Genomic DNA, 23,334 nt, shown 5'->3' with positions numbered 1-23,334 from the left:
AAAAGGTGATTTTTAAATCTGACAATTTTTGTATTTTAATACTTCTGTGCTTCACTAAAGGCAAATATTGTCATTTTTAGTTCTGTATTCATTTTGTTATTTTTATTAACCTTATAATGCCCTTTGTATGATATTTGATACATGAGTTTATGAGACCTCTATCTCATCAACATGATCAATACTTGCCATAATTTCAAAATGTTACGGACAAAACTCTTTTTTTGTCTGAAATTAACATTGTTGTTAACAAAACGTTGCCAAAAATGCCCAATGTATGAAACACAATACAAAAAATATATAATAAATACAAAAATATATATATCATGCACAACATGATATAGCAAAAAAATACTTGTAGATTTTGTTATAAGGGTAATAAACATCTCAGTTCCAATCTGAATTTTAATGCCTGGTTCTGATGAATGTTAAATGCATCCCATGAAATTTTGTTATGTGACACAAATCTCTCTCCATGTGTCTTTGTGTCTCTCTCTAAATTACTATAGAATGTAATGAATGGCTCATAGTAAAGGGGAAAGAGGGACAAGACATTTTGGAAATGAATGAAATTTCAGACACAGATAACCCAATTTTTTTGAATTATGATGTCATTTATTAATGGAAAAAGTTATTCAAACCTACCTAGCTCTATATGAAGAAGTAGTGTCTTTCTAAACTTAACAAATGATTGTTCCTTACTTAGCAGCAAAAAATTGCAATCAAGATGTTTTTGATAACTGAATTACTGTGGAGGAGTTTTGGTTCACTCTTCATTGTAGAAACTGTTTTAATTCAGCCCCATTGGACAGTTTTCCAGCATAAACTGCCTTTTTAAGATCACGAGAAAGCATCTTAATATGATATAAGTACAAACTTTGAGTAAGCTACTCACAAACCTTTATTTTATCAAATTTTTTTTTACCAATTTAGAGGTGGAATCGCTATTTTGTGGATCATAACATACATATCTGTAAGACCATTGAGCATAATTTAACCCCATTACATCCCTCATCCCAAGCTTCCCTCTAACTCGTAAACACATGTTTCTTCACTATGTCTGCAAACAGTGCAAACTCAAATTTTAAGAAAGTACTGTTGCTCTGAGGGAAGCAATATGGAAAAACATCTGGAAATGATCTCAAAATATTTTTATTTACTTTGAGTATAAAAGTAATAACATCAGTATCATTTCTCTTAACATTGTTACTCAGTGGAATAAAATTGATGAAACAGTTTAAGACAACCAAACAGACTTTTTAGCATTCTGACAAAACAGAAATGAAACTACACATCTACAATGACACATCAAGAAAGAAAGCACAAATAATTTAGATAAATAATCAACCTACTCTAACCACAGTAGATAGAAGGTAATTAATTTTACAATGTAAAGTAGCAAATAAAATTTAGTCTCTCCTCGCAGTCGTGTGCCTTCCAAGCACCCTTGCTTCCAACTGTCACCTGTAAGGCACCACACCTCATCTTGGCATGTGGACATGATGACTTTCCCTCTTCACCCCAGGCCTCATAGTCCATCTCCTGCCCGTCCACCCACAGCCAGTCACCAGCCAGGAAACGCAATCCAATCCAGACGTGTTCAGTGGTGTTTTGTTTGCTCAGCTCTTTCTGGATCAGCAGCATCTCAGTCTCAGACCCCACACTGGCCAGGTCATCGTTGTGCTCTCTGCAGTACTCCAGAGCTTCCTCCCAAGTCTTTTTCTCAGTCACCACTGATGCACTGTAGCAGAAAAAGGGTCTTTTATTCCATTGGCCTACATCATGCCACTTGCCTTTACGCATAATGCCATAGTCTTCTCTATGATCATAGTCATTAGGTTCATTTATTGCCCAGAAACACATAGTTGGTGCTCCACCTCCTGACCACAGCCATTCTGTTCTGTCTGAAGAATTTCTTACCAGTCCGATCCAGATATTTTCATTGACATTGCTGGCGAGCTGCTGAAGTTCATTATTATCCCTCTCATTACTGACAGGAGCCAGGTCTGTGTAATGCTGCTGACAGTACTTCTGAGCTTCAAGCCAATCCATTTTCTGGTCAATGTAAACGTACTTGGAAAAACATGCAGACAGGCTAAGCAGGAGCAGAATGAAGGTAAAGATCTGATCCATTGTTAGTATCTTTAGAGAGTCCCTCAGAGCAATGAGGATCCTGTCACGGTCGGACGGCCCTTTCCGGACGACCCTGCTTGTGTTTATGTTTTCTGTATATGTGTTTGCTTCTCCCTCCCTGGCCCTCGGGGTTGTTTACGGAAGTGCGCGCCGTGGGAGAGGCGTGTCCTGGCGACTGTCGTCATTGGGAGTCCCTCTTCGCTGTTGCCAGCCCACCTGCAGCTGATTACCTGACCAGTGGTTGGTAATCATTCCTCCAGGCTAGAAAGGGGTATTTAACCTGGACTCACGGCGACAGTCGACGTGGGATTATTACTCCGAACTGGTATAGTCTGTGCGAGCAGTGTGAGTGTGTTATTCGGCTAGCGTGTGGCTAACGCTGGATTTTCCTTCTTCCTCCAGGAGGGGCGAGCGGAGAAGCGAGTTGGGGAGCACACACACTAAGGGAGTTACTACACGGAACGCACTGGGAGCAAGGGATGAGCACGATTGGAAAATTGCACTTTTGAATGGATTGTTGGACTTGTCTGTTTCACTGTAAATAAACGCACTGTGTTTCTGTGAGCAAGAACCGCGCCTGGGTCCCTCTTTTCCGTGACAGAATAATCCCACCACCATGGACCCAGCGGATTCTGCTTCACGCCAGCTGTCTATCCAAGCGGAGGTTTTGGAGCGACACGAGGAAATGCTGAAGCACGTTTCAAAGGAACAAACCGCGCTTCTGCAAGCCATGACAGAGCTTAAAGGTATGTTGATTTCCTCACCTAATACGGCTCCAACGCAGCCCGCCCCTTCGCTGGAAGCCGCGGCAGCCTGTCCGCTTCCTCCTTCACCTCCACCGCGGCAGCGGGAGTACTCACTCCCCGCACCCGAAAAATTTGACGGCGAGTTGGGGAGGAGCCGGGGTTTTTTGACGCAATACTCTCTTGTGTTTAGACAGCAACCTTGTGCCTTTGCCTCTGATTCTGCTAAAATCGCTTATTTGGTGCAACTTATGACTGGGCGGGCGCTTCAATGGGCTCAGGCAGTTTTAAATACCCAGCCCTCTGTGTCATATGACGTCTTTCTCAGCAAGTTTTGCTGTGTGTTTGATAAAGGCGCTAGCTCGGATGCTGCAGGTCATCGCATGTTTTCTCTGAAGCAAGGTAGGTGTTGCTGACTTTTCCGTGGAGTTCTGGATCCTGGCGGAGGAGTCGGGCTGGGAGGAGAAAGCACTGCGTGGAGCCTTCCTCAACAGCCTTAATGAGAATATTAAGCGTGAGTTAGCAACCAAGGAACTGCCTAAAGCTTTGTCTGCTCTAATCAATATGTGTATTAACTTAGACGACCACATGCGGGAGTTCGGCAGAAGAGCCGGGGATGGTCGGCGGCCTGCTGGGGGCACGGGTACATCTAGGGACCTTCCTACTCTGATGTGGAGAAGTGAGGAGGAGCAACACGGGGATGAAGAGCAACCCATGCAGCTCGGCGGAGCCAAGCTTTCCTCCTCTAGACTGGGGCGCAAACAACGGACTGGTGAGTGCTTTCTTTGTGGAAAAAGAGGACATTTTGTTGACTCCTGCCCAGACCGAGTAAAAGAGTCGGCCCGTCAGTAATTGTGGGGATACTGGCGGGCGCCACAACAAAAGTGTTCCCTCACCTCAGCTGCCCTGCTAAATTAATGTCTCACTCCCTCACTCACTCCTGCTGCGCACTCATTGACTCTGGTTCTGAACAAAATTTCCTAGACGAGGAGTTAGCCAACATCTTAGGCCTGCCCCTACTTCCCCTTCCAGAGGTCCTGAAGGTCTCAGCCTTAAATGGCGGCCATCTAGCCTCCGTCACACATCGCACTCAGGAGGTTACACTCATTATTTCGGGAAATCACTCTGAGAAAATCAGTTTGTTGGTATTCAAAGCCCCCCACACCCCACTGGTACTGGGATTTCCTTGGCTCCAACATCACAACCCCCAAATCGACTGGGCCAAAGGGTGTGTAACTGGCTGGAGCACGCGGTGTCATGAACAATGTTTACTTGCCGCTGTCCCGGACAATCCTGGGACCGCCTCTGCGAAAAGCTCCTCACCCCCCGACCTTTCCTTGGTGCCCGCCGACTACCACGACCTCGGCCAGGTATTCAGCAAAAGTAAGGCGTTGTCTTTGCCTCCACATCGGCCTTACGACTGTGGAATCGACCTACTCCCAGGCGCTCCCCTGCCAGCAAGTCGGCTCTACAGTCTGTCTAAACCGGAACGCGAGGCCATGGAATGCTACATAACGGAGTCTCTGGTCGCAGGTATTATTCGCCCATCTACTTCGCCTTTAGCAGCAGGATTCTTCTTTGTCAAGAAGAAAGATAAGAGCCTGCGTCCCTGCATTGACTTTCGAGGGCTGAACAAGATCACTGTTAGGAATAAATATCCACTCCCCCTGCTGGCCTCGGCATTTGAACTATTACAGGGGGCAGTCCTGTTCACCAAACTGGATCTTCGGAGTGCCTATCATCTGGTTCGCATCCGCAAGGGTGACGAGTGGAAGACGGCTTTCAACACCCACCTGGGGCACTTCGAATACTTAGTGATGCCCTTCGGTCTCACTAACGCCCCTGCGGTCTTCCAGGCCCTGATTAATGATGTGCTCAGGGACTTTATTAACCATTTTGTCTTCGTGTATCTGGATGACATTCTGATGACATTCCAGGTCGCAGACTGAGCACATCAACCATGTACGTCTGGTTCTACGGCGCCTATTGGAGAACCGCCTTTTTGTGAAAGCGGAGAAATGTGAGTTCCATGTGGAAACTGTTTCTTTTCTGGGTTTCATTGTGGAACAGGGGCGTTTGCGAGCTGACCCGGCCAAAGTCAAAGCCGTAGTGGAATGGCCTATTCCCAAGACCCGCAAGGAGTCGAAAACAAATGCAATGTTAATAGAAGAAACTGGAAGACTGAAGAGAAATAGCTCCATGTGTTGTGTGAGAATATTTAATTTGTAATTTCCATCAGCTTTTTGCTTCTTCTTTAACCATACTAGACATTTGTCTTTTGATACATTGGATTGCCTTTCTTAATTTTTGCAATGTTGCATGTCCCGTGCTAACGTTATTAAGTAGTTTTGTGTGGAACTGATATCCTTTAAATCTCTCCTTCTGTTTGTATTTTATAGATCACGCTCCTCCAGGTTTGACCAAGACTTAGAAAGCAAACACAGGTAGATGTAAAGCCAAAGGTTATTGGAAGTGAGCACACCAAACAAATGTTTTAGTTTGCATACAGCAAAGTGTAACCATTGCTTTCTTCTCATTAGAGAACCAAATGAAGTCATCATTCATACTGTCATGCCATTACCATGATGGAAAACAACACATGAATGAGAATTTGAAAGACAATTAAAAACCATAAAAAGACCATTAAAGAATAATATAGCTTCAAACTGTTCCCATAATTTAATTTTAAACACACAGGGGAAATTAATATACCTGTACTGTAAACACAATTATAGATTGTAAGAGTAATATTTTTAAAGGTATTTTCCCTTGTCTGCCTTTCCATCTCCTTTTCTTCTTTTTCTGTTTTTAATGTATTTTCTTTTGTGTGTCTGTGACAAAATGTGAGGACTGTATATAATTGTTTTTAATTTAATTTTTATCCTTTTGTTACAATCATAACATTTATCAAAACATGTTCTACATTTTCCTATTACATAGATTTACTATTTACAGTGAGGTTTATAAAGTAGGATAGTTTAAAAAAAGAATTCAGTCAAAGCCCTGTCAAGCCCAGCAGTTTCTGAAACCTCACATGTGGCATTTGCACTGTTACATAACCACCTGCCTGAATACAAAATGAAGAATTAGTTTTGGATGTGCCCTGCCATACACAACATGCAGAGACTTGGTCAGTTACTGGGTACTGCAAACCAAACAATTTTGTTGCACTACGCACTAAATATAGTATTAGCTGGAAACTTTCATTCCTTATTGACTTTCCTATTCGGATGCTGCAGAAGGTTTGGAAACATTGCTCAAAATGTTGGTTCAAAACATCCACTTCACCTGACCGCAAATAATTGAAGTTTTGGTGTGTTTCTCCCCGGGATAACTTTTTTCACTCCAGTTTAGAGATGGCTCACCTGCTGCTTCTAGGTTTGATTTACAGTATGTGGGAGAAAACTGACACAGCAAACTCCCAAAAAGGTTTTAAAAAAGCATCAGCTGCAGCAACCATAGCACAGGACCATATTATACATTCACTATGTTCACTCTTTTATATACTGACAAAAAATACATAAACAAAAATACAATCGCAGTCACGCTAAGGAAGCCGACCCAGCCCCAAAAGTCACTACCCTGGAAAAATGAAAATCTGTAGCTTAAGTTTTTGTCTGTAAATGGTCTAATTGCTTCTGAAAATCCACTAAATTAAAAGTCCACAGGCCTCATGTGAAAGAGTGCACAACTGTATCACATGGTATGATAAACGATGCCATGACTGTATACAATGTTATGAAAAGTTAAATGAAAGTATTTGCCCCATCCTAATTTCTAACCCTAACCCATTCATCATACTTACATGTCATCAAAAACATTTAATATTAGACAAAAACAACCTGAAAATAATATCAAAATCCATTTTTTTTAAATGATGAGTTCTTTTATTAAGAGAAAAGAAGCATTTCAAATCCTACTTGGCCCTGAGTGAAACAAGAAATGTGGTTGTACCAGTTAGTAGATTTATTGTTGTTGTGCACATGTATCAAAGACCAAAGAATTGATTGTGGATTTTAGGAGGACCAGGAAACCAGTGACCCCTGTTTCAATCCAGGTGGTCGAATTGGACATTGTGGAGGACTATGAATATCTTGAAATACACAAAGACAATAAATTGACCTTGGTTAAAGACACCACTGCACTTTACAGGAAGGGCCAGAGTGGTCTCTGTTTTCTGAGGCGGCTGAGGTCCTTCAACATCTGTCAGACAACGCTCAGGACTTTCTGAGTCTGTTGTGGCCGGTGCCGTCCTCTATGCTGTTGCATGCTGGGGCAGCAGGTTGAAGGTCACAGATGCCAACAGACTCACTAAACTGATCTGCAAGCCCAATAATGTTGTGTGGATGGAGATGGACTCCCTTAAGGTGGTGTCAGAGAAGCAGATGTTGTCCAAAATAAGGACAATGCTGGACAATACCTCCCATCTACTCCATGACATTCCGGCTATTCACAGGAGCACGTTCAGTGCATTACATTACAAATGCACACAGAAAATCATTCCTGCCTGCGGCTATAAAATTCCTCTATCTAGTTTTCAGTACACACTGCAGTAGTTGCACACAATTAGTATCTGCACATCCTCTATAGTTACAATAACAAAATAATACAGCCTTACACTTTACAGTACAATTTTAATTGTATATATAAATTTTTCTTATATGTTTAAAATGTATTATATTTTTACATGTTTCTTCCCACAGCCAAAGACATTCAGCGAGTGGGGTTAGGTTAAATGGTTAAACCTAAATTGCCCAAATGTGTAAATGTGAATGCAAATTGTTGACTGTTTCTATGTGTTAACCCTATGACAGACTGGGGACCTGTCCAGGGTGTTTCGCCCTGTGTAGCTCGGATAGGGTCCAGCGCCCACCTCATTTAAATGAGCTTTTTGTATATATTAGAGCTGTTTTTTATATTTAGTAACTTTGCAATAAGTTGTGTTGTTTTATTTAGTTTAGTCAGTTACTGTTCTTATTGTCTTGAAGTAACGGAAACCACATATTTTCCTCAGGGATTAATAAAGTATTCTGATATCACTTTTGACAGCAAGAAACAAAATCAAGCATTTGAATAACTGGCAATGAGTCTTTCACATCACTGTAGAGGAATTCTGACCCATTCTTCTTTACAGAATTGTTTTAATTCATCCACATTGGAGAGGTTTTGTACATGAATGGCCTGTTTAAGGCCAAACCATCTCAGTCTGGTTTAAGTGACTTCTAAGTCACAAAACCTTCATTTCTTTATTTCTTTATTTAGCCATTCAAAGGTGCAAAAACTAGAGAGAAATCTTAAAAAAAAGACTAAGTCTGAACCTTTATATTTGTTTTCCAGAAAAGAAAAGAAACATCATTGGTTAAATGTGCTGTTTGAAAATTACTGGCAGGTGACTTTGGCATTCTCCCACAATAAAAATTAGATAATTAAGCATTAAGCATAAAAATACAAATAAACAAATGAGATAAATAATCTACTACTATCTAATATCCAAAGTAAATAGAAGGAAATTCAAATGAATATTACAAAGCTCAGTAACAAATAAAATGTAGTCTCTCCTCACAGTCATGAGCCCCCCAAACAGCCTTGTTCCCTCCTGTCACCTGTAAGGCTCCACACTTTATCTTGGCATGTGGACATGATGGTTTTCCTTCTTCACCCCAGGCCTCATAGTCCATCTCCTGTCCGTCCACCCACAGCCAGTCCCCAGCCAGAAAGCGCAATCCAGTCCAGACATGTTCAGTGGTGTTATGTTTGCTCAGCTCTTTCTGAATGAGCAGCATCTCAGTTTCAGATGCCACACTGGCCAGGTCATCATGGTGCTCCCTGCAGTACTCCAGAGCTTCCTCCCAAGTCTTTTCCTGCTTCACCACTGCTGGACTGTAGCAGAAGAAGGTTATTTTATATAATAGGCTTGCATCATACCACTTGCTTTCCCACATACAGCCATAGTCTTCACGACCCAGAAGATAGTCATCAGGCTGACCTGGTTCCCACAAATACCAGGTTGGTGCTCCACCTCCTGACCACAGCCATTCTTTTCGGTTTGAGGAATTTCTTACCAGTCCTATCCAGATAAGGTCATTGACATTGCTGGAGAGCTGCTGAAGTTTGTCATTATCCTTCTCATTACTGACAGGGGCCAGGTCTGTGTAATTCTGCTGACAGTAAATCTGAGCTTGACGCCAATCCATTTTCTGGTCAATGTAAACGTACTTGGAAAAAGTTGCAGACAAGCTGAGCAGTAGCAGGATGAAGATGAAGATTTGATCCATAGTTGATTTACTCCAAAAAGTTCGTCAGAGTGGTGGGGATCCAAACAGTTTGGAAAATATATGCTGGAGATGTGAGTTTTACCTTTCAAAACCTATTTGCATGACAGGACTGCCCTTTCATTGTCAGTACCTGTTAGTATTCAGGAACACACACCTTATGCTCACTTGTTCAAGTAGCTGATAACTCACCAAAAACTCAAAATAGACCAATTTTGATATCTCAAACACATCAAAACTTGAATGAAATTTCTATTTCATATACGAAACTTGAAAATGTATGAACATTTATTATCACAATTTTCAAAAAGCAGAAGATTAGAGGACAGTTAAAGATACTAACTAATATTAATATTAACATATATTTGAATCTGGTTCTCCAAATCCAACAATTTTCATTTTGAACTTAATTTATTGCTCTCAATCCTAGAGCTATAAATTATTTCCTCCAACATCATTATATAGAGAAGGGAGCCGGAGATCGACAGACGGATTGGGGCTGCAGCTGCAGTATTGCGGACGCTGCACCGGTCCGTCGTGGTGAAGAGGGAGCTGAGTGTAAAAGCGAAGCTCTCAATTTACCGGTCGATCTACGTCCCTACCCTCACCTATGGCCACGAGCTGTGGGTAGTGACCGAAAGAACGAGATCGCGGATACAAGCGGCAGAAATGAGCTTCCTCCGAAGGGTGGCTGGCCTCTCCCTTAGAGATAGGGTGAGAAGTTCGGCCATCCGGGAGGGGCTCAGAGTAGAGCAGCTGCTGCTCCACATCGAAAGGAGCCAGCTGAGGTGGTTCGGGCATCTGACAAGGATGCCCCCTGGGCGCCTCCTGGGTGAGGTATTCCAGGCATGTCCCACCGGGAGGAGGCCCCGGGGCAGACCCAGGACACGCTGGAGAGATTATATCTCTCGGCTGGCCTGGGAACGCCTTGGTATTCCCCCGGATAAGCTGGAGGAGGTGGCTGGGGAGAGGGAGGTCTGGGCCTCTTTGCTTAGGCTGCTGCCCCCGCGACCCGGCCCCGGACAAAGCGGATGAAGATGGATGGATGGATGGATCATTATATAGTAGTGGGCGACTGATATAGCTTTACAGCCAACCCGTTCTCACTCCCAAAGCGTAACATTTTACGCTAGGTGACAAATCGTCACCATATTACGTTTTCGGCTACCCACCACGTTCCTAAATGACGACCTCGGAAAAAAGAGGAAATATGAGAACCGTCTGGACTGAATCTACACATGTTCGCTCTTTTTCTTCAAATCGCTTAGAAACACGCTATTTAACATCATTAAAGTCCTGGTTAAAGCCAGGAATAAGGTTATGGTCAGGGCTAGGGATAAGGTTAGGTTTAGGACTGGAATACAGGGCTGGAACGTCTATTACCGCCGGAGCGTCATTGCACTGGATTCCAGCCATAACCCGCCGCGTACCATAAGAACACCGAAGGTCTCCTTTCGCGTTCCTCAGGAACGCCGCGGGACGTGACAAAACGTCGACATGTTACGCCTCGGGAGTGAAAACGCTCTGTTACAGCCGGGCCACAACTGCTTCTCTGGGCTACCTTTACAGAAGTGCTGCTGCTTTGCCTTTTTATGTTCTTTGTGCTTTGTCTTTTTTTTTTTGCCAACTATCTTCTTTTGTTTAGGTTTTCTTCTGCCCATTTCAGTAACTGGCAGGGAATTGTCTTATGCACAACTAACTTGTTTGAATGTTTGATCTTTGCACATTCCTCTGGCTTTTTTAGGTTTAGGTTTTTAGATTAGCGTTTAAGCACTGGGAAGTTATCTGCTCAGAAGAGAAAATGTAATTTGTTTTGTGTTTGTACATTTGGTTTCTCAACGTTTTATTTGTAAATTCTAATTTTTTGTGTTACACCACTTTTAGGAGGCCATTTTTCTAGCTGCAGATAACCAGTGTTTTTCTGCAGTAGTGCTAACCACAGAGGGTGTGTATTTGATTTTTGTTTTGGATACATTAATAATTCGTTTTCTTTTACTCGGAAGCTGAAGAGCTAAAGTGGAGGTGACTGGGCGTTGTCCAGTTTCCCTTATGTGAGGAGAAAACTCTTAGGAGGCAAGAAACACAGACTCAAAGATTTTACATGTACATGGGCGATGCCCCGACACGATCCGATCTGCACCAACGTGTGCACTATGTGTGTGTCACAGAGGAATCACTCTAGTTTATACTCGAACAACAATAGGCGTGGCATGTATAGAATTCAATAACAACTCCTTAAAAGGAAAAACCGTTAGCTTATCTGTTGAAACAGGAGGTAGCTGTTTAGCTGTCACAGCACTTATTTTCTGCACACAATGTCTCACTTCCCTTTCCTGCAGTTGAACAACTCATAAGCTCTTCTTCCTTTAAATGAAGCTACAAATAAACATAACACAAAACTCAAAATCTCCCAACACCTTACAATTGTAAAAGGTTTTAAGCTCCCACTTGCCACACCAGCATTCTAGTGTGTGTGTGTATGACATCATTGCTTCCTCACTCTTTTCCACATTTTCCCCTTCGTGTTGCCACATATTCATGATATATTTATTAACCGTACATACTAACATTCAGAAGGTGAAAGCTTACATATTAAACCTTTTGAGTTTAAAGTAACTGCTGTTAGGCAGCTAAAAGTGTTTAGGTGTGTTGAAGAAAAACCCTATGCCAAGCAGGGGCGGAGCGTGGGGGTGGCTTACGGGGCTTAAGCCCGGGTTGTTTTGTCAGAAGCCCGGGGTATTTTGGAGTGTAATTTTTTCATAGTTAGATGCCTGGCTGACAACTGTATAAAACAAAAAGTACCCACAATATTCGAAGCACATAGTGCACACTGTGGGAATTTACGACTGTGCGTGAATCCCCCCCTGATATTGGTATGATCCAAGCTCAGGCACTAAGCGACTGAGCGAGGGGGCGGGGGGAGCTGCTGCCCGTGAGTGCGCTGTTGGAGAGACGGAGCCAGCCATACTAAGGAGAGCTTAAGTTTGAGCAGGTACCAAAGCAAATCATTCGTACCGTACAAATAATGTAAATATGACGGTGCATCACGAAAGATTGATATGAAACTGATCACTTGACCAATATTATTTTACTTGCTCTTCAAGTGAATCAACAAATGGCGAAATGAAAAGCCGAACAAATGCTATTTTTTAGAGAGTCTTAGCTTACGTGTGTTTATTTCATATTTTCAGTTCTTACCCTCCCCGACTAAATCGGTTTCAGTTATGTACTGAAATATAAGAATGGACATTAGAGGCTTCTTTCAAAGAAAAAACTCAGGTAAATGTTATTTTATATGTTATGCTTTGTATGTTGTTCAGTATATTTCTATGCAAAACAAGAGGGATTTCAGTACACAGCAGGATATTCACATTTGTAACCAGATATTTACACTTTAGGGAGAAAACATAAAACATTTTTACTGTACAACATCAATTTAGAGTAAACTTTTGTTTTAGATAAATATTGAAATATCTTTTGAATCAGTTAAATGTCAGAATAAAGAGAGACAGAGCTTCTATTTTTTATCACTTTCATTAAATTTAGGAGTACATATACACTAAGTTTATTGTTAATTAATAAGAAAACTCCAGACGATTCCATTCTGAGCTGAAGAAGCTTCTGATTGGTTAGTAGAGTCCATGTGAGTAAACTGGTGGCACAGCTGTGGATGCATATAAGACAAAACACAGAGCCTGTTTCTGTGACATGGGAACATCAAGAGATGTCAACAAAACACCAGGAAAAGAACTGTGGAGCTCCATAAGTGTGGCTCAATTTGAATACAATTTGGTGCCATTTACAATTAAAAAACACAGACAGTTTCTCTCTTTACTCTTAAAGTTAACAAATATGTTTTTATATTTATCAATCTAAAAAAATAAACATTTAGTCTGATTTGATGTTACAATTAAAAAAGTGTTTGTGTTTTGATCTGAAGAGTTTGTAAATATCTGGTTTCAACTGTATATTTGATGATTGTCAGCACAAAGAGAGAGAGAGAGGAGCAGAGATTGAGATGGAGAATGAGGACAGAACAGAGATGAACAAGAGCAGGTGAGACACACCTGTTAGTCAAATGGTTGCTTACTAAAAGTATCACCGTATCACAGGTCCTCATGTATCTCGTACCTAGTGTTTCTTTTTAGGTTTGCTATTTTTCAAATTCTATATTTATTAAGTTCTGCAGGCTTGTTTGCACAACAAGGCTAAATAATTATATAAACTTTTCTCAATCTAAATATTGTACTTTGGTAGAATTAAATAAATAAGTGTAGTGCAGGTCTATGATGATTTTTAGTGCTACTATCATCTAGTTCTGATTGTGGTTATGTCTTGGTTAAGTCCTCAGTAGTCCTGCTTTTGAACTGTTGTAGTCCTGTCTTAATTCTGGATCAGTTCTGCGTCTGGTTGAATTGGGGTTTAGTCCCTGTGTCTTGATACAGCCCTGACCTTGTTCTGTCTTGCTGCTTAATTAAAAAACTAGTTTAAGGTGTCCTGCATGTGTGATATATATATTTCCCTATATGAAGTCATTCTTTTTTGAACAAAACTCAAAACAGAGCCTATTAATCTTTCAGTCATTTCTACACCCCCCCCCCCCCCCCCCTCAAAAAAAAAAAAAAAATCCCACATGCATACCCTTTAGGGCTAAGCCCCGGGTGTTTCAAATGTCTGGCTCCTCCTCTGATGCCAAGTTAATAACTTTGACTCACAATAACTGTATTTTATCAAACAAATGAGGCTCACAGGGTGCTAAATTTGGCAGTTTTCTTTCAGAAGTCCCAGACTTCAAGATGGCGCCGAGTATGGCAGCCTCGTCGCGAGCTCCCCCATGCAACAGCTTTTTTCTGTGTTTAATTTTACTTTTCCTTCATTTTTTCGCGAGTAGCACATGTCTCCTTGTGTACGACCGACAAACCTTACTGGACATAAAAGACGGTCTTTCTTATAACTTTCCGGAGTTCAAGTTTTGCAACACGGACGCTCCGTTTGCAGACCCCCCATTCATCTCACCTGAGACGCCTTTGTTCTCTGGCCCTGGAGGCCGCAAACGCCGACGCAGAGGGAGAAGATCTGGCGTTCTGGTTCGACTGAGACGGCGCACTAACAGACCACCGTTACCCAGTTTATTACTGGCTAATGTGCAGTCTCTGGAGAACAAGCTGTGCGAGCTTCGGGCACGGATCTCATTCCAGCGAGAGATGCGGGACTGCTGCGTGATCTGCCTCACAGAAACCTGGCTATCGGACAAGGTACCGGACTCCGCAATACAACTACCGGGGTTCTCTGTGCACCGCGCGGACAGGTCACAGGATCTTACTGGGAAAAGCAGAGGCGGTGGTGTATGTTTCATGATCAACAACAGCTGGTGTGATTATGCGAACACCCAGAGGCAGCTTTTATCACGACAGGGGACTTTAATAAGGGAAACCTGAAGAAAGTCTCACCAAAACTCCACCAACACATCCATTTCAACACTCGTGGAGACCGGCTACTTGACCACTGCTACACCTCTTTCCGGGATGCGTACAAAGCCCTCCCCCGCGCCCCATTCGGCCAATCAGATCACCGCTCCATCCTGCTCCTGCCCGCCTACAGGCAGAAGCTGAAACAGGAAGCTCCAACTCGGAGGGCGGTGCACCGTTGGACCGACCAATCGGAGTCTGTGCTGCGGGACTGTTTTGATCACGCGGACTGGGAAATGTTTCACGTGGCTGCTAGGGACATTGACGAGTACACAGACTCAGTCTGCGGATTTATCAGGAAATGCGTGGAAGATGTCGTCCCATCCAGAACAGTTAAATCCTTCCCAAATCAAAAACCCTGGATTAACGGAGATGTTCGCGCAGCACTGGTGGCACGGAGCACCGCCTTTGCCTCCGCGAACACATCGGACTACAAACACGCACATTACCAACTCCGGAAGACGATCAAAGCAGCCAAACGTGAGTACAGGGACAGGGTGGAGCAACAGTTTGACAACCCTCGGAGTATGTGGCAGGGACTAAACACGATCACAGACTTTAGAGGGAAAACCAGCACACCGCAGACCACGGCCTCTCTGTGTGAGGATCTAAACGTATTCTACGCTAGATTTGACACAGCGAACACCATGAGACCGGACAGTGTGCGCACCGCGGATGACGTCAGTGCGCACACTGTGTCTGAGGAGGATGTGCGGAAGTGCTTCAGGAAGGTGAACGCGCGCAAAGCTGCGCGGATCAGCTTGCTGGAGTGTTCACACACATCTTCAACCTTTCCCTCTCTCTGTCTGTAGTCCCAGCCTGCTTCAAAATGGCCACCGTCGTCCCTGTACCCAAATCCTCCACCATCTCCTCACTGAACGACTGGCGACCTGTAGCCCTGACCCCCATCGTAAGCAAATGCTTCGAGAAGCTGGTCAGGGACTTCATCTGCTCTGCACTACCCGACTCACTGGACCCTCTACAGTTTGCATACCGCCACAACAGGTCCACTGATGATGCCATAGCCCTGACACTACATACTGCCCTGTCACACCTGGAGAAGAGAGACACGTATGTGAGAATGCTGTTTGTAGATTACAGCTCAGCATTCAATACCATCGTTCCCTCGAAGCTGGACAGGAAATTGCAGGATCTAGGACTGAGCAGCTCCCTCAAAGCTGGATCCTTAGCTTCCTGTCTGACAGACGCCAAGTGGTCAGACTGGGCAGCATCACCTCATCCCCCATCACACTGAACACTGGTGCTCCACAGGGGTGTGTACTGAGCCCTCTCCTGTATTCACTCTACACCTACGACTGCACGGCCACTAACAACTCCAACATCATTGTGAAGTTTGCGGACAACACTATAGTGGTGGGTCTTATCACCAATGGTGATGAGACGGCCTACAAGGAGGAGGTCAGCGCCCTGACCCACTGGTGTCAAGACAACCATCTCACCCTCAACGTCGCAAAGACAAAGGAGTTGATAGTGGACTTCCGGAGGTGCAGAGAAGTACACACCCACATCACCATCAACGGCGCTGCTGTGGAGAGAGTGAGCAGCTTCCGGTTCCTTGGTTTACATCTGGCTGAGGATCTTACGTGGTCAGTACACATAAACAAAACAGTGAAGAAGGCGCAGCAGCGCCTCTTCTTTCTCAGGAGACAGAAAAGATTTGGCATGAACCCCCGCATCCTCAGGACCTTCTATCACTGTGCCATTGAGAGCATCCTCACTGGATGCATCACCACCTGGTATGGCAACAGCACCGCCTACAACTGCAAAGCTCTCCAGCGAGTAGTGCGGTGCTCTGAACGGATAATTGGAGGTGAGCTTCCCTCCCTCCAAGACATCTACAGGAAGCGCTGCCTGAGGAAAGCGGGGAGGATCATCAAGGACTCCAGTCACCCCAGCCATAAACTGTTCAGACTACTTCCCTCAGGAAGGAGGTTCTGCAGCATCCGGTCCCGTACCAGCAGACTGAGAGACAGCTTCTTCCACCAGGCCATCAGACTGCTGAACACGTCATAGACACCTCACCTTCACTACTGGAACTTCAACATTATGCACTCCATACTGTACAGTAATGCCACTGTTTTGCACATGTCTCAACTCTGTATATTTTTATAGATTTTATTTATTGTTTACTCTATTTAATTTGTAAAATATGTGTACACACACACACACACACGTAGAAAATATTTAGTATACACATCCAGAAATGCATATACTATTATATATTGTACATATATTTATTAGTTTCAGATGTAGCCATTCTTGTATTTTGCTTGTTTACGTTATTGTATTTTGCACAACTCTGTTGCATGTGAAGCTCGGACACAAGAATTTCACTCACATGTACTGTACCAATGTACCTGCACATGTGATGTGACAATAAAAGTGATTTGATTTGATTTGATTTTGATTTGACTTAGAAACACTTTGAACCCATTGTAGCATTCCAGCCGGACTTTATTCAGACGGTGCACTCAATGATCATTACGGATGGACCATGGTGGGGTATTCCAACCCATTTATTCACAAGTTACCATAGGCACATCGTAAGAGCTGTAATCATGACATAAAACAAAATAAACATTCACTTGATATAACCACGTTTCCGTTATGCTAATTAATTCACAGAAAAGGCACAGGAGGTGCTAGCATCAGCCTGCTAGATCACTCATAAACTTATTAATAATCGAGTAATATATTTACAAATTGTCCGAAATGCAAACAAGTACAACACACAAACATACCTGTTCGCCTTCCAGCTAGATGCTAATTTGAAGATGGATGGAAAACGATAACCTTCTCATTAACCTTTTCTGCGGCAAGCAGTAGCAGTACGATCTTCCTTCCCGGAAGTTGCCCGTTCCGAATTTCAAAATAAGAGTCTAATCTATATTATAAGGTATAATTCGTTCAGGGATTTAACTGTTTGAAAAATATCAAATAAACAAATAATCTGGGTCATTTACACCCATACTGTGGAAAGCTTTCCAACACCCGAGCACCACACCACCATAGTGGTGAAAAAAAAACAAGCATATTGGGCCAAGCTAAACAAATTTTTAATTTCCATAAGGCAAAACTGAAATGTTGCTGGCTTCACATCAGACAAACAAATCACTGTATTCAGGAACAAGACAAAGTCATTTTACATATTGTTATGTTTTCCTAATGGAAAAAACAAATGTAGAAGTCAGGAAAAGTAGTTCAAAGAGGACTGAAGTCCTACACTGAACTGGCCTTTGCTCTCTTTTGCATTCTTTCATTGTTTGTGCTGTGATTATTGTGTAATTTTGTTTGGAACTGCTATCAGCAAAAGTACTAAAAACTGTCTGTGTCAGATTTGTCCAAGACTTGTCCTTCAGAATTGGAGCTGAGATTTGTCAGCAGGTTCACTGGCAGTTCCAGGCCAGGCAGGTGACACAACTGATAACAACGGTCATGCCTTCCTTATTTCAGTAGAGTGCCAGAAAAGAGGAATACGAGAGCGGAGTCTGAGCCGTGTGAAGGAGTAGTGAGCTGGAGAAAAGCAGAGACTGAAATTGCAGTCTGAAAAGACAAATGTAAGAAAAGCAATTTATACGGAACCAAAGTCCATATGTGTATGTCATGGCAAAGGCAGATCACATGAAGCCCCATACAGCGGCTCATTTGAAAGTACTAACCTCTGCTGGTCATTCTTTGTATAGCAGCCCTGTTGTAGTAATACATGCGGGTACATACTGGTGAATATGTAAAAATAATGATGTAGAATACCCTTATGAGAGCTGGAGCCTATCCCAGCTACCATAGGGCGAGAGGCAGGTTACATCCTGCATCTTGCATATGACATAGAGCTAACAGAGACACATAACCATTCACACTCACATCTAAAAGGCAATTTAGAATCACTAGTTAACCCAACCCAACTAACTGCATGTCGTAGAACTGTGGGAGGAATCCAGAGAACCTGGAGAGAAACCTGGAACAAACTCCACACAGAAAGACCCCGGCCAGATGATGGAGGGGAACTCATGACCTTCTTGCAGTGTGAGATGTAACATCACTACTGAAAAGTGTTACAGTGATACACTTCAGTCACAATTAACATAATTTGAAAAGCCTTGTGGAAATGTAATTAAAGTTATCAGTTATAGCGGTTTTGATGCTTTTAAAATAATTCAAATGCACCACAGGTTTATAATTTCATGACTGAACAGCAAGTGGCTTTAATAGTTTTAGCCTGTGCTGCCCTCTAGTGTACAGGATGGCATAATGCCTCCAGTTTTTGCTTTCCTAGCCTTCAGTTGCTGATTCTAATGATGGCAAACACGGTAGGTTATTTTCAGCTCTTTAACTAGCTCTGATGCCCATACCTGCATTAGAACATCACAGCCAGCTCATTTTTACTCACTCTTGCTGTGTGTGTGTGTGTGTGTGTGTGTGTGTGTGTGTGTGTGTGTGTGTGTATGTGTGTGTGTGTGTGTGTCAGTGTATGTATTTTGATGCAGATTTGCCTTCTTGCATGTGTTGTACTATAATTATTGTGTAGTTTTGCATAGAACTCATATGACTGAAGATCCTTTAAATCCCTTTGTTTGTGTTCTTTAGCTCACTCTCCTCCAGGTTTGACTGAGACTCATCTTGTGCGAGTATTGGGACCGAAGCCTCATCAGTAAAGTGGATCAGGTCAGTTATGAACACCATATATTTTTATCTACATATACTTTTTGTCCATTAACATTATTAAAGATTCCCCAGTCATAGATGGAATCATTTGACAACTGTGAAGGAAGTTAATCATAGCTTTCAAATGTAGCAGCTTTAGGTTTTTCCAGATCCATTATTTTTTTACTGTAGCTGACTGAGAACAGTGACTGATCAGACTTTAAGCACCGGATCCAAATAGCCAGGAGTCTACCATAGATGACAGGATCTAAGTTGCAGACTCTGCAAAGGTGCTCTGGAGAATATGTAGCACACAGTAGTAGGATGTAAGCAAGCTGGCATAGCACACACTAAGAAGCACAACCCAAATGGCTTCAAGAATGTGCAGGAATATCTATGCCACATATGGATTAGGACAACAGGTTGAGAAAAGAGTTAAAGTCCTGTGGGACTTCAAGTTCCAGACAGACAAGCATCTTCTGGCCAACAAAAAAGACGTAGTGGTGGCAGACAGGGAGAAGAGAACACTGCAAATGTGATGGTGAGTGTGTGATGGAGCTGAGATTTCTTGTTTAATCCCCATGGATGCTGTCACACTTAACCAAGCTGTGTTTCTAGTGTTGCCATAATGCGGCATTTCAGGAATAAATTTTTCTGGTTTTAAAGATTACATTAAATTTGCACAAACGTTAATTTCCAGTCTTTTATGAGGACATGATTTTAAGGGCTATTAAATCATGCAGGCAACACTTTTAAGCATCAAAATGAGAGTTATTACGTGCACATTTATACAATTTCTCACCTGTTTCAATTTTTTTTGTTGGTTTTCAGTCTAATCAATTGCAGCCTCTTACATGTTGTTGAGACCTGTTAGACATTAAAGCATGTTATGGACATGGCTTTAATGTCTGCTTTTTCAGAAAATAAGGTTTTCATGTTATGTAAGTTCTGTAAGATGACTGTATGTCTGCATTCATGATTATAAATTTTACCAAATAACACAGAAAAGAACACAGCAAAAATAGCAAAAATAAAACAATGAAAAAATATATTGTAAAAAGAAGCCAAATGCCTGACGAAATGTCTGTTTTCAGTAGAGCTCCATCACACTCACTCACTTTCTCTTCTCTCATCCAACATTTGCTAGCTTATATTGGATCCTAGTTTTGATCAGAATCAAAGATGATTCAAAATTTGGTTGTACACTTTTGTGACCTTGTGTCACGGCTCATGAGGCAAGCCGTATGGAATTATTAAGGAACCAAGATGCGGCAGCTCAGATGCAAGTGAGTTCATTCGTCAAATGTAGATACAAACAGAGATGGCTAGGCTGAGCATGAAACTAAGCAAACCTAAACTGGGAAAACTAACAGAATCAACCAGAAACAGATGCAGGGAGACACGGAGAGACAATTATCGATGACGGAGGAAGATACACAGATGAACCAGTAACGAGGACGAGGTAACACACACTATAAATACACACACCAGGAATCAGGGGCTGGGAAACAGTAGGGGGACGAGGCAGGGGAAACGTAAACAGAACGCACTGACATCAGACAGGAACCTTCAAAGTAAAACAGGAACACATACACACAAAAACACAGTCTAAGAAAAGCGGACTTGACACAGGAATACAGAGGCAGAAAAGACTAAACACTAAACTGAGGAAGAACAGAACCAAAACCCAAAGAAATAGAAAACCAGAACCAAAATACATCACAACAATAGAAAACACAAAACGCTGGGTCAAAAGACCCAGGATCATGACACCTTGTATCTGGAAGAGCAATTATAAATAAGCCTTACTTACTAAATGCTTGTAAATGTTAACAAAGAACTAAGCAAAAATTGTAAAATAAATTAAACAAAAGTGGACTTAATATTGGTCCAGTAGAGTAGAGTGTAGTCGACATCGTTCGACTACACGATGTATGCCTGGGGATGTTACCGTAGTAGACAGAATTTTGCATCCAGTCATCGTGGCAGTGTCATGCAAAATGTTCTTTTGCTGGGTGGAATGATTGTACAGCGAAAATCTTCACTGACAAAAACATGGGTGCACAAGTTTTCATTTATTTTGGATTTTCTGTAATCTAGGTCAAGGTCAAGGTTCTTTATTTGTCACATGCATAGTTATACAAGTATAACACACAGTGAAATGTAGCCTGACACGCTCCTCGACATGTGCAAAAAAATTGGGGGGGGGGGGGTGTAGAGGAAAAACATTATATATATATATATATATATATATATATATATATATATATATATATATATATGTAGTATATACATTGGGTGAATGTGCAGTAGTAGCAGCAAGCAGGTGAATTCTGTACATTAATATGAATAGACATCTAATCTACAAAGTGTCATGGGTACACATAAAGGGATCAAATATATAGTCTCACTCACTTAAAACTTTTAATAAGTGGTACACCTTGGTGCTCTTTCTCCTTTAAGTGTGTGGTTACCGCACTTTACATTTCAGAGGCAGGATCCTCTTGGTCCCCTCCCTCCGGCCTGGCACATATGATAATCAACAGTAATGTTTAGAAACTGGCTGGTTCAGCCACCCACTACTACATGAAGTACCAGTGTTTCCTTTTTCTTTTCGTTTTTTTTTTTTTTCAACAATACATTATTTTTACATTCTTTTTTAGGACAACTTGGTCCACACAGTTTGTCTTCATCATACATCTACATTTGGGTCCTCATCACTCCACAACTCAGCTGTTCAACAAAGAAATTATGAATTACATCAATCTACCTTTATAAACATAAATGAACTAGATTATTTCGATTTCGATTGTTATTTATTTTAATTAAGATAAAAAAAAATTAGTCTTTATCGGTCAGTGAGGTAACATTGAAGTGTCAGCTGCAATTACCCAACATCACTTGGACTATATAAACACATGCAAGAGATCAGTTAGGATATATTCATGCCAGAGGATAAGCCACAGGGAGGCACAAGTTAGTCTTTAGTCTGTAACTGCCCTGCAACTGTTTTTCCGGTAGAAGCACATCCAACATGCACCAGCAGCTTATGTAAACAATATATTCTAATGTGTTTTTTAGTAGAGCAGTAATGAACTGTTGTCAGATTTTTTTTATTTGAGAAAAAAACAATACCACAGTTTTACACTAGTGGTGTGCGACACTGCAGATATTGGTATCGATCCAATACCAGGTAAATATAAGGCCAGTATTGCCAATACCAATACATATGCTGATACTTAAAATCTATAAAGGCAGCTTATGTAGGGGAGAGCAGTGTATCATAATTTAGAACATGAGGCATCGTAACTTTGCAAATTCTGAACACATTTCAATAACCATGAAATCACTGTGATTCTACAATAATGAGCCAATTCAATAAAAACACCTTTTTTTCTCCTTTTTAGCTTTTTCTGCCTTTTGAAACTAAGGGTTTTTGTTTTTTGAAAACCTGAACTGTAAATGTGCCGTCTCTAAAGCACAACTTACAGTGGGGCAAAAAAGTATTTAGTCAGCCACCGATTGTGCAAGTTCCCCCACTTAAAATGATGACAGAGGTCAGTAATTTGCACCAGAGGTACACTTCAAATGTGAGAGACAGAATGTGAAAAAAAAATCCATGAATCCACATGGTAGGATTTGTAAAGAATTTATTCGTAAATCAGGGTGGAAAATAAGTATTTGGTCACCTCAAACAAGGAAAATCTCTGGCTCTCACAGACCTGTAACGTCTTCTGTAAGAAGCTTTTCTGTCCCCCACTCGTTACCTGTATGAATGGCACCTGTTTGAACTCATCATCTGTATAAAAGACACCTGTCCACAGCCTCAAACAGTCAGACTCCAAACTCCGCCATGGCCAAGACCAAAGAGCTTTCGAAGGACACCAGGAAAAGTATTGTAGACCTGCACCAGACTGGGAAGAGTGAATCTACAATAGGCAAGCAGCTTGGTGTGAAAAAATCAACTGTGGGAGCAATCATCAGCAAATGGAAGACATACAAGACCACTGATAATCTCCCTCGATCTGGGGCTCCACGCAAGATCTCATCCCGTGGGGT

The 23,334-nt window shown here is 42.0% G+C and overlaps 2 protein-coding genes across 2 annotated transcripts; both read right to left on the bottom strand.

Annotated features, from left to right (window-relative positions):
- Nucleotides 1–1,153: 1,153 nt before the first annotated feature.
- Nucleotides 1,154–2,130, bottom strand: LOC146680911 (C-type lectin lectoxin-Phi1-like). The gene has a single exon (XM_085449686.1). It carries the CDS (start codon nucleotides 2,128–2,130, stop codon nucleotides 1,381–1,383), a length of 750 nt encoding a protein of 249 aa, XP_085305812.1. The 3' UTR covers nucleotides 1,154–1,380.
- Nucleotides 2,131–5,771: 3,641 nt separating this feature from the next.
- Nucleotides 5,772–9,182, bottom strand: LOC146680910 (macrophage mannose receptor 1-like). The gene has a single exon (XM_085448286.1). It carries the CDS (start codon nucleotides 9,146–9,148, stop codon nucleotides 8,405–8,407), a length of 744 nt encoding a protein of 247 aa, XP_085304412.1. The 5' UTR covers nucleotides 9,149–9,182; the 3' UTR covers nucleotides 5,772–8,404.
- Between the last annotated feature and the right edge of the window lie 14,152 nt (nucleotides 9,183–23,334).

The sequence above is a fragment of the Copadichromis virginalis genome, linkage group LG23 (genome assembly GCF_057382275.1).
Source record: "Copadichromis virginalis isolate Kocher_CV1m ecotype Utaka linkage group LG23, C_Virginalis_male_GT1.1, whole genome shotgun sequence".
Classification (NCBI taxonomy): Eukaryota; Metazoa; Chordata; class Actinopteri; order Cichliformes; family Cichlidae; genus Copadichromis; species Copadichromis virginalis.
This window is presented reverse-complemented; position numbering and strand designations above follow the sequence as displayed.

Excerpts from the sequence above, each read along its gene's own strand:
- LOC146680911 (XM_085449686.1), bottom strand. The coding sequence starts at position 2,130 with ATGGATCAGATCTTTACCTTCATTCTGCTCCTGCTTAGCCTGTCTGCA.
- LOC146680910 (XM_085448286.1), bottom strand. The coding sequence starts at position 9,148 with ATGGATCAAATCTTCATCTTCATCCTGCTACTGCTCAGCTTGTCTGCA.